Source organism: Bubalus kerabau, chromosome 3 (genome assembly GCF_029407905.1).
Source record: "Bubalus kerabau isolate K-KA32 ecotype Philippines breed swamp buffalo chromosome 3, PCC_UOA_SB_1v2, whole genome shotgun sequence".
Taxonomy (NCBI): domain Eukaryota; kingdom Metazoa; phylum Chordata; class Mammalia; order Artiodactyla; family Bovidae; genus Bubalus; species Bubalus kerabau.
This window is the reverse complement of record NC_073626.1, coordinates 115,809,634-115,822,391: the sequence shown is the minus strand read 5'-3', so window position 1 is coordinate 115,822,391 and position 12,758 is coordinate 115,809,634. Positions and strand designations below refer to the sequence as shown.

The window sequence follows — 12,758 nt, the reverse complement described above, 5'->3', positions numbered from 1 at the left end:
AGAGCAGACTCTTACTTTGTTTCTGATATTAGGGAATAGTATTCAGTCTTTGAGCATTAACTATGATGTCGATAGTAAGTTTTCTAAAAAATGCCTTTTATTGGGATGAGGAAATCCCCTTCTACTTCTAGTTTGCTGAGATGTTTTATCATGAATGGATGTGGAAATCTATCAAACTGTCAGATTACATTAATTACATAATTAATGTAATCTCACAGTTACTGTCTTTTAATTGTTGGGTTTAGAGCATTCACACTTAATGCAATTATTGAGAAAACTGGATTTAAACCTACCATTTTGTAAATTGTTTTCTGTTTGATGTAGCTGTTCTTTGTTCCTTTTCTGCCTTCTTTTGGATTAATGTAAATTTTTTCTGTCTTTAGATTACTTGATTTTGTCCATTGTGTGTGTGTGTCAGTCATTCAGTCATGTCTGACTCTTTGTGATCCCATGAATTGTAGCCTCCAGGCTCCTTGTCCACTACCTATATACATTTTTAAAACTTTTTATTTTGAAATGTTTAGACACATGAGAGGTTGCAAAGGTACTATAGAGCTCCCATGTGCCCTTAACCTAGATTCTCCTAATGAGAATATACATATATCATTTCTTATATAATTATAGTGCAATTCAACACTAGAAAATTACATTGGAATAATGATATTTTCTATCACTGTAATTCTATCGTATCATATAATTCTATCATTTTGAAAATGTAAAAATGGTGCCATGATGTATGTAAACTTTTGATACTGGCTTCTGTCACTTAGTACAATGTTCTTGAGATTCATCCAATTTGTTGCATTTGTCAACAGTTCATTCCTTTTAATTGAATATTCCATTATATTAAAGCACTATAATTTGACGGGCATTTGGGTCGTTTCCAAGGTTTTGGTTATTATAAATAAATTCCTGTAAAGATGTTTGTGTAAAACCTAAGTTTTCATTTCTCTAGGATAAACATCAAGGACACTTACCTTGCATAATTTTCTTACATTTTAGGTGTCTTCTTCTTACCCACTTTTATGGTAGCTACCTTCTTACTAACACTGCTCTGACAAAGGAAAACACTTTCTATGTCTCATCTCTCCTCTCAACAAACTACTAAAAGAAGGAAATTTTCTCAGCTTAAAAAAGAGCATCAATAAAAATCTTAAAGAAAACATTGGAATTAATGGCAAAAGGCTGAATGGTTTCATTCTAAGATTAGCAGCAAGGGAAAGTTATTTAACACTAGCATTTCTGTTCAAAATTATACTTCTGTTTCTTCAATGTGATAGGCAATAAAAATAAAAGGCATACAGATTACAGGGAAAAAATAAAAGTATCTTTATATGCAGACAAAATGATATCTATGCACAAAATCCCAAAGAACTTACCAAAACATCATAAGAACTCATAAGTGAGTGTAGCAAAATTACAAAGTAAAACGTCAATATATAATAATTAATAATCTATATTTAGCAGTGTAAAAGTAGAAATTTAAATTTAAAAATACTATCTACAACAGCATAAAAGACATGAAATAGCAAGAAAGAAATTAACAAAATGTATTCAAGAAAATTAGAAAACATTGCTGGGAGAAATCTAAGACCTAAACCAAAGGAGAAAGAAACTCTTTTTATGGATCAGGAAATTCAATAATATTAAGAAAAGAATGTTCAATACCATCTCACATCTGTTAGATTGGCTATTATCAAAAAAGGGAAGAAAAAAATGGTGCTGGCAAGAATGCACAGAAAGGGATCCCTTGTGCACTACTGGTGGAAATGAAAATTGGTATAGCCACTATGGAAAAAATAAACACCTTGGGATCTCACTTATACGTGGAATCTGAAAAAACAAACCACCTACCCTCCACCCCACCATGCTCACACTACAGGGAACAGACTAGTTGTTGACAGAGGCAAAACAAAGAGGGAAGGTGAGTGGAAGAGGTAAAAGAGGTCAAAAGGTACAAACTTCCAGTTATAAAATAAATGGGTCATGGGATGTAGCTACAGCATGGTGATAATAACACTACATTGAATGTCTGAAGGTTGCTAAAAGGGTGACTCTTAAGGGTCTTCACCACAAGAAAAAAATTTTGTAAGTATATATGATGATGGATGTTAACTGAACTTTTTGTGATAATCAATTTGCAATAGACATAAACATCAAATAATTATGTCATATACCTGAAACTAATAGAAACTGTGTTGACCATATCTCAATTTAAAGACAGTCAATTCTTACAAATTATAGATTCAAAATAATTCCAATGAAAATTGTACATATTAAACTAGCTAATTCTATAAATCATAAGGAAAAGCAGAGGACATATAAGAGACAGAACAATTTTGAAAAAGAATCAAGTAGAGGTGAACATTATGTGGTTTCAAGCCTTATTATAAAGATAGAGTAAATCAAGCCAGTGTAGTATTCCTCTCAGGTCTGATGCATAGATCAATGAAACAGAACAGAGTTCAGAAACAGATTTATACGTACACAACCAAGTGATTTTATATGAAAGTACCAAGATAATTCAATAAGGGAGAAACTGTCTTTCCAACAAAGGAGGCTGGAACAATTTGAAAATCCATATGTAAGAAAAACAAAAAACAAACTGAACCTCCACCTTTACTTTACATCACACACACACAAAAATTATCCCAGGATTTCCCTGGTGGTCCAGTAGCTAAGACTCCATGCGCCCAGTGAAGGGGGTCTGGGTTCAATCCCTAGTCAGGAAGCTGGATCCTACATGCTGTAACTAAGGCCAGGTGCAGCCAAATAAATAAACAAATATTTTTTAAAAATTGTCTCAAACTAGCTCATAGACTTACATATATAATGTAAAGTTATAGTACTTCTAGAAGAAAACATTGGAGAAAATCTTTCTGAATCTGGATTAAGCAAAAATCAATTAGGACTCAAAACGCATAAAATACAAAAGAAAAAATTGAGGACTTTTATGGTGGTACAGTGGATATGAATCCACCAGATAATGCAGGGGACATGAGTTCGATTCCTGGTCCGGAAAGATTCCACATGCCACAGAGCAACTAAGCTTGTGTGCCACACCTACTGAGCCTGCTCCCTAGAATCTATGTGCTCGACTACTGAAGCCCACGCAGTCTAGGGCCCATGAGCCACAATTACTGAGTCCACATGCTGCAACTACTGAAGCCCATGCCCCTGCAGCCTGTGATCCACAACAAGAGAAGCAACCACAATGAGAAGCCAGTGCACCGTAATGAAGAGCAGCCCTGGCTAGCCACAACTAGAGAGTGTCCATGCATAGCAATGAAGACCTAGTGCAATTGAAAAAAAAAGTAAATAAATAATTTAGAGATCTCTAGTCTCCTCAAGAGACTAGAGATCTCTTCAAGAAAATTAGAGATACCAAGGGAACATTTCATGCAAAGATGGGCTCAAAAAAGGACAGAAATGGTATGGACCTAACAGAAGCAGAAGATATTAAGGAGAGGTGGCAAGAATACAAAGAAGAACTGTACAAAAAAGACCTTCATGACCCAGATAATCACGATGGTGTGATCACTGACCTAGAGCCAGATATCCTGAAATGTGAAGTCAAGTGGGCCTTAAGAAGCATCACTATGAACAAAGCTAGTGGAGGTGATGGAATTCCAGCTGAACTATTTCAAATCCTAAAAGATGATGATGTGAAAGTGCTGCACTCAATATGTCAGCAAATTTGAAAAACTCAGCAGTGGCCACAGGACTGGAAAAGGTCAATTTTCATTCCAACCCTAAAAAAGGCCATGCCAAAGAATGTTCAAACTACCACACAATTGCACTCATCTCACAGGCTAGCAAAGTAATGCTCAAAATTCTCCAAGCCAGGATTCAACATACGTGAACCATAAACTTCCAGATGTTCAAGCTGGATTTAGAAAAGGCAGAGGAACCAGAGATCAAATTGCCAACATCCGTTGGATCATCAAAAAAGCAAGAGAATTCTAGAAAAGCATCTACTTCTGCTTTATTGACTACGCTAAAGCCTTTGATTCTGTGGATCACGACAAACTGTGGAAAATTCTTCAAGATATGGGAATACCAGACCACCTGACCTGCCTCTTGAGAAATCTGCATGCAGGTCAAGAAGTAACAGTTAGAACTTGACATGGAACAACAGACTGGTTTCAAAGTGGGAAAGGAGTATGTCAAGGCTATATATTGTCACCCTGCTTATTTAACTTATATGCAGAGTATATCATGAGAAATGCTAGGCTGGATGAAGTACAAGCTTGAATAAAGATTGCTGGGAGAAATATCAATAACCTCAGATATGCAGATGACATCACACTTATGGCAGAAAGTGAAGAGGAACTAAAGAGCCTCTTGATGAAAGTGAAAGAGGAGAGGGAAAAAGCTGGCTTAAAACTCAACATGCAGAAAACTGAGATCATGGCATCCATTTCCATCACTTCATGGCAAATAGATGGGGAAACAATGGAAACAGTGACAGACTTTATTTTCTTGGGCTCCAAAATCACTGCAGATGGTGACTGCAGCCATGAAATTAAGACTCTTGATCCTTGGAAGAAAAACTATGACCAATCTAGACAGCATATTAAAAAGCAGAGACATCACTTTGCCAACAAAGGTCCGTCTAGTCAAAGGTGTGGTTTTTCCAGTAGTAATGTACGGATATGAGAGTTGCACCATGAAGAAAGCTGAGCACCAAAGAATTGATGCTTTTGAACTGTGGTGTTGGAGAAGACTCTTGAGAGTCCCTTGGACAGCAAGCAGATCCAACCAGTCCATCCTAAAGGAAATCAGTCCTGAATATTCATTGGAAGGCTGAGGCTGAAGCTGAAACTCCAATACTGTGGCCACCTGATGCAAAGAAGTGACCCATTGGAAAAGACCCTGATGCTGGGCAAGATTGAAGGCAGAAGAAGAAGGGGATGACAGAGAATGAGATGGATGGATGGCATCACTGACTCGAGGGACATGAGTTTGAGTAAGCTCTGGGAGTTAGTGATGGACAGAGAAGCCTGGCGTGCTGCAGTCCATGGGGTCACAAAGAGTCAGACACGACTGAGAGACTGAACTGAACTGAAGATAAATAATTGATAAACATGATTGTTCAAAACTTAAAATTTTTGTTCTTGAAACAGACAATGTTAAGAAAACAGAAATGGATCCACAGACTTGGAATAATTATTTGTAAATGACAGATATGTTAGAGAACTTCTTTCTAAGATATATCAAGGGTTCATAAAACCCAGTAATAAATATGGGCTTGATGTGAGCAGACACTTTACAAAAGAAAATGAATGGCAAAAAACCAAATGAAAATATGTTCAATATCATTAGACATTAAGAAAAGGTAAGTTAAAATAACCATGAGACACCACCCATACCAAAAAGAATTACTAAAATTTTAAAAAAGATTGACAATACCAAGTGCTGACAAAGAGGGAGGACACTGGAACTCTCCTATGTTGATACTTGGAATGCAAAATGCTATAACACTTTGAAAAACAATGTGGCAGTTTTTTATGAAGTTTAGTCTATGCTTTACATATGACCCAGCAGTCTTTGTTCCAATTATTTACTCATGGCAAATGAAAATGTGTTCATACAAAGACTTGCACATGAATGATTATAATACGCATGTTCATAAAAGCACAAATTGAGACTACTCCAAATAACCAATAACCGGTAAAGGAAGTTCTAAAAATTGTTACATTAATATAGATATATAAATATTAATATACCCATATATTGAAATACTATTCAGCAATAAAAATGAAAAAACTAATTTAACATGCAAAAACATGGATGAATATTCAAAAATTTTCTGCTAAGTGAAATAAGCCAGACACAAAGCTATATACTATGGGATTCCATTTTTGTGACATTCTGAAAAACACTAAACTATAGTGGTAGAATACTTTGGCCACCTGATGCAATGCCAATACTTTGGCCCTCTGATGTGAAGAAATGACTCATTGGAAAGGACCCTGATGCTGGGAAAGATTGAAGGCAGGAGGAGAAGGGGACGACAGAGGATGAGATGGTTGGATGGCATCACCAACTTGATGGACATGAGTTTGAGTGAGCTCCAGGAGTTGGTGATGAACAGGGAAGCCTGGCATGCTGCAGTCCATAGGGTTGCAAAGAGTCAGACACGACTGAGCTGAACTGAACTGAATAGTGATAGAAACCAGATCTGTGAACACCAAAGTCTACAGGGAGGTGTGAAGGAAACGTCCACAAAGGTGCATTAGGAAACTTGGGGATAGTAGAAATGTTCTCTATCTTGACTGTACTGGTGATTAACTATATATGTTAAGTTTCATCAAACAGTATGTTTTAAAAAGAATTTCACTATATGTGAATTATACCTTAACAAACCTCTTTTTAAAAAGTTATGTTATAAAGGAAATCTCAGATTTGGAGAAAGATGACATATTAGCATGTATAAGTTCAATGATGCTGGTAAAAACAGCAACAAACAATGTGTGATGAATCTATTTGATAGTCATTGAGATTTAAAAACTAACACTCTAACTTGCACCTTTGGACAAACAGAATGTAAACACAACTATATCTGGAGGAATGTAAAAACATAATACCAATTAAAAATGATTGACATATAAAAAAGATTACTTTTGATATTTGGCAAAACTAATACAATTATGTAAAGTTTAAAAATAAAATAAAATTAAAAAAAAAAAATAAATAAAAAAGATTACTAGTAGCCATTTTGTAGTAAGACCATGGCAAAAGCTGGCAAAAATGATGAATATATGTAAGTCCTTTCAATGAGAAAGCATAAAATATACTCCCTCATCAAAGTATACCCATCTAAAGAAAAGGATCAATATATGAACAGGTATAGGGGATTTCCCTGGTGGTCCAGTGGTTAAGAATCTGCCTTGCAATGCAGGGTACAGTGGTTTGATCCGCTTTGGGGAACTACGATCCCACATGTTGCAGAGCAACTAAGCTCACACCACAACTTACTGAGCCTGCATGCCACAGCTAGACAGTCTGTGAGCCATAACGAGAGAGCCTGTGCCCCACTGTGAAAGACCTCCATAACACAACAGAGATCCCACGTGCTGCAACTAAGGCCTAATGCAGCCAAATAAATTAATAAGCACAATCCTACTCCACATTTATATATACGAATATGAATATATATATGCCAAAAAAACAGGTATAACAGTGCTCATTATTCTGTTTACTTTGAATATGTCTGAATTTTTCCATGATAAATACTTAAAAAACGTAAATGGCAAAGACATGATGCAGTATGCAACTAGGTTGCTTAATTTTAAAAATTAAATACATTAAATAATTTGTATCAACACAAACACAGGATGGTCAGGTAATGTGTACCTTGGCAATAGCAGTTTGTTTAAACATGCGAGTAATCAACCCCATGACAGTCTCGGTAGCACCTGAATGCGGATCTCTCATTAATTTTTCCCACTCTTCAAAGCTGGAATTCAATTCCTATGTAGGAGAAAATAACAATGTTTAGAAATACAGTATAAAGATGACAGCAATTAATGTAATAATGAATCATGTCCTTTTTTTATATATAAAAAATACATATATATATATAACTTCTCAAAGATACCAGTGTGTTCATTTAAAAACATCAGTGTGGAGGTAGGTCAGACACATGTTTGTGCTAATGACAGAAAGCAATGACTAGGTGTGGGAGAAAATCAAGCCCTTTGCTAACACCATAAATCAAACAGTTGCAGCCTTCTCTTACAAAGGGACATTTAGTAAAGTAAAAAATAAAAATTTAAGAAAAAATTTAAATAAAATAAAAATTTTAAGTAAAAATAGAAACAATGCACAGTAGCAAAAATATATATGGTAGCAGAGCATTTAATTTGATGGTATGATTTTATTTAAATAAGTGTAAAGACTTGGGGAATATTGTCACATAAAAAATGTGATATGATATTGACACTTTTATGTTTCTTTTCTTAAAAAAAAGGATACAGAAAATAAGACCATTTTTATTTTTCTTATACTGCTCAGTGTTTTTTTTTTAATATACAAAATGCTTATTTTAAGCTTTCAAGATAAAACGAGGCAATAAGTAGTATTTGCTGATAGTTATGTCCAGATGTGAAGAAATTTCAGAGATTACACAAGCATCGTACTCCTCAAAAGTAAATGTAGATAAGGGTTGGGAAAAATTCAATTTTGGTTTTCTAGTAAGTTGAACTTCACATTACAACATGGTCACGAAGTTTTAAGATTTCCAGAATTAGGGGATGCAACCAAATTATTCTAGAAGACAGCTACATGTACTTAAGAGCAAGAAACTGAACTTTTCTTGCTAATTACTGGGCTTCACACCCTACAAATACTTAGAATTCTTAGTACTAAGTCTATGCAGCAGTTGAAGTGTTTTTTTCACCATTCAGCAGAAATATATTTTTTAAAGACTAAGATACTAAATCTTTTCACATTATTTGATGACTAAATTTAAATTCTTCCTGCTCTTTTCTTGAAATGATATAAGACAATTCATATGGCTTTATTAATTAAACCTATTTTAAGACAGTGAATTTTTTCCTTCTGTGAAATATGAAATATGTGCAATCTTTCATAGTATAATTTCAAATGATTTCAGATAAGACTTTCAATCAAACATGGGTTCTCACCTTGGCTGCTGCTGATGGAAGATCAAATGGAATACGCTGTCTGATTTTAGGGGGCAGCTGGGTTAAAACTTCAGTCTTTAATCTTCTAATCATTATGTTACTTAATAGCTGATGAAGTTCATTAAGATTTGATGCCCCTCTGCAATCCCACTGAGGTCTTCTACCAAAATATCTGTTAGTATGAAAGAAAAAAAATGTAGCAAAGCTGGATGCTAGAGTAAGAAAACAATTTATCCAATATGTTCTTCCTTTTAAGATAAGGAGCGATGATACTGTTTTTAGTTTTATTACTGAATGCAAATCAGTTTCAAAAAACTCTTCTTTAGAAATAGTAATGAATAAGATTATACATTACTGTCAGCTATAGGAAATGTTAATGTTTAAGCATAGTGTTTATGTTTAGTTAATACAAGGCTGACTCATTGGAAAAGACCCTGATGCTGGGAAAGATGGAAGGCAGGAGGAGAAGGGGACAACAGAGTATGAGACGGCTGGATGGCATCACTGACTCAATGGATGTGAGTTTGAACAAGCTCTGGGAGTTAGTGATGGACAGGGAAGCCTGGCGTGCTGCAGTCCATTGGTTTGCAAACAGTCGGACATGACTGAGTGACTGAACTGAACATAAGGCTGAGCAAAACTGATAACCCTGAATACCATTGGCATTTTGGGTGACCTCATATAAGCCACTGTGTTTAGCAGATCTAGCCCTAACTAAGCACTAACCGCCAGAACACCAGTCAGGCTACGTAACAACCAAAATCACCTAAAACATTTTCTACAATTATAGGAGGCAATATTATCTCCCACTGAGCTTTTATGCCCAGCAGAGAGATCACTTGGTGAGCTCTTCTTCCTTTGAACCACTGACTTGAGAGCAAAGGCAGGGAAAAAGGTACAAATGCCTTATGAACAGAGATTGGGAGAGAAAACATCAGACGATATTCAACAAACGTTTACAAGTCAGACAAGCAGTAGATGATTTGACAAAAGAAAGCAAGTGACACCTCAAAAATGTTTGCAAAAGGGAACTTATCCTCTAGATCTTTGAGATCAGGAGTTGGAAGCACCAAGCACCGGGGGTAGGTATTACATTTGGTGGATGTACTGAACTTGGACATCAAGACAGCTGGCCTAAAAGCATCCCTTTATCATTGTGACAACCCCCACACAAGTCCACAAAATTCACAATGGTCTTCTGGGAGCCAAAACTACTGAAAATAGCTACCAGAGAATAATTAACAAAGGAAAATTTCCTGTTAGGTTGCATTACGATTATTAATATTAACAATTAAATAGCTTCATTTTAGTGGGATTTGGTGGTATTTTAATACAGAGTGTTATTTTGAGAAACTTGTAAATTGCTGATACTGATTTTTTTTTTTTAGGTTTATGTATTTTTATAGCAAACATACAGGAATAGTACGCAAAACATTAAAAACATGTATTTGTATGTAGAACTGATTAGAAAAGTATAGTGAATGGATGAAACTTCTGTGTGATAAAATGACAGACACCATTTAGTTGTCATCAATAAGAAATTCTTGCCTTTTTTTTTTTTTTAAAACTAAGTGCTGGCATTGTAGAAAAAAATGTTTAGTTACAACTGCTATAAGTTGAATTACTGAAATCTGTTTATTGAAGTATTTTGACTTCAATGCTTTATGTCTGCACATAATTAAAACTTTACACACTAATAACCCCAGTGTTCAATGCAGCACTATTTGCAATAGCTAGAACATGGAAGCAACCTAGTTGTCCATCGGCAGATGCATGGATAAAGAAGTTGTGGTACATACACACAGTGGAATATCACTCAGCTATAAAAGCAAATGCATTTGAGTCAGTTCTAATGAGATGGATGAACCTAGAGCCTATTATACAGAGTGAAATAAGTCAGAAAAAAGACACATACCATATATTAATGCATATATATGGGATCTGAAGATGGTACGTATGATCCTATGTACAGGGCAGCAAAGGAGACACAGATGTAAAGAACAGATTTTTGGACTCAGTGGGAGAGGGAGAGGATGGGATGATTTGAGAGAACAGCACTGAAACACACGCAGTACCATATGTACAGCAGATAACCAGTGCCGAGTTTGCTGTATGAAGCAGGGCACCCAAAGCCAGCGCTCTGTGACAATCTGGAGAGGCAGGGTGGAGCGGGAGTTGGGCAGGGGGGTTTACGATGGAGGCGACACATGTATATCTATGGCCGATTCATATTGATGTATGGCAAAAAACCATCATGATATTGTAAAGTAATTGTTCTCCAATTAAAATAAATTCCTTTTTTTTTTCAAAAATAGAAAAATATTTGCCATTACTCAATTCTGTCACAATCAAGATAATTACATTTTGACATCATGGTTAAAAAAAACTAATACCTGTCAAATGTATCTTAATAAAACTGAGAAAAAATAGAACAGGAAAAAAAATCTAATGTTTAGAATTCCATATAATAAGAGAAAAGATACTACTCAGTGCTAAAAAAGAATGAACTATGAAATCATGGAAAGCTGTGGATGAAACTTAAATGCATATAACTAAGTGAAAGAAGCTAATAGGAAAAGGCTACACTGTATGATTCCAACCACCCGGTACAGTCAAGAAGGCAAACCTATGGAGATACTAAAAAGATAAATGGCTCCTAGGGACTACGGAGGAGGTAAGGATGATTGGGTGGAACACAGGGAATTTTCAGGGCAGTGGAACTATTCTGTGATACCACAATGGTGGATATATGCCATTGCACCTCTGGCAAAATCCATAGAATGTGTAATACTGAGGCTGCACCCTAACATAAGCTATGGACACAGGATGATAAGGATGTGTCAGTGGAGTAAAATGATTGCAAAAACGTGCATTGTGTTGCAGAATTTCAGTGATGGGGGAGGTTGTAGATTTCTGAGCACAGAGGGTATATCAGAACTTCCTGTACTTTTCACTCAATTTTGCTGTGAACCTACCTCTGCTCTTTAAAAATAAAGTTTATTAATATTAAAAAGTGTGGAGGATTTGCATTTCAGTCTCTGCTCTGAACATTTCCAGGATTCCCCCGTATCAGAGCCCACTAGAGAGACTGATCTTAGCAAAAGGTGCCTGAGCTGAGGTCAGACTGCTTTAAATCTTGGGCTAGGGGCTTTTTAAATGCCTAGGGCCACTGGGACAACCCAGAGGGATGGAATGGGGAGGGAGGAGGGAGGAGGGTTCAGGATGGGGAACACATGTAAACCTGTGACGGATTCATTTTGATATTTGGCAAAACTAATACAGTTATGTAAAGTTTAAAAATAAAATAAAATTTAAAAAATTAAAAAATTAAAAAAATAAAATAAAATAAATGCCTAGGGCCAAGGAATTTTCAAAGGCATGTGAGACTTTTTAAAAAGTATCAGAAATAAAGTAAAAAGAAAATTTTTGGCTCCAAAATGCCAAAACAAAGTGCAAACTTAATATGTATTTAAGAAATACCTACACAATTGTAGCATTAAAGGCCATGGCAATAGCTTTAGTAAGGGTATTCCATGAAGTAATTCATTTAACTTTCAACAACACTAGAGGACAGCAAAAGTACCAGTTATCATCCCTATTTTATGAATGAGGAAACAGATGCAAAAAGAGGTTGAGGAATTTGTCCACAGTATCACAGATGGTAATGGTGGTAATGGAATTTGAGATTAGTAATGTGACTCCAAAGTCTGACTTGACTAAAACTCAACTTTCATATAATAACATGAACATTATATTTAATGTTCTTGGGATTATTTTGATATGCTTGAGTTCGTGTGTGTGTTGGAGGGTGTGAAGTACAAAAACAGGAGATTCTAGGACTAAGAAACATTTCTGACTTTAGGTCTTAGCCTTCTCTTGCCTGATTCTCAGTTGCTAAAATGTGTAAAATGAGAAGGTCCATTCTTTTGGGGGAATGGTTAAATAAAATGTCAGTCAGTCAGTTCAGTCGCTCAGTCGTGTCCAACTCTTTGAGACCCCATGAGTTGCAGCACACCAGACCTCCCTGTCCAACACCAACTCCTGGAGTTCACTCAGACTCACGTCCATCGAGTCAGTGATGCCATCCAGCCATCTCAACCTCTGTTG

At 35.8% G+C, this 12,758-nt stretch overlaps 1 protein-coding gene across 16 annotated transcripts in view; it reads right to left on the bottom strand.

Moving 5' to 3' along the window:
- The window catches only part of ZRANB3 (zinc finger RANBP2-type containing 3), a 300,187-nt gene that overhangs the window by 88,652 nt on the left and 198,777 nt on the right, over positions 1–12,758 (bottom strand). For all 16 annotated transcript variants that reach the window (XM_055572729.1, XM_055572728.1, XM_055572727.1 and 13 more), the window contains 2 exons: positions 8,652–8,823; positions 7,360–7,476 (listed from right to left, as the gene is read on the bottom strand). In XM_055572729.1, the coding sequence (XP_055428704.1) occupies positions 7,360–7,476; positions 8,652–8,823 (289 nt within the window). The remainder of the gene's footprint in view (positions 1–7,359; positions 7,477–8,651; positions 8,824–12,758) is intronic.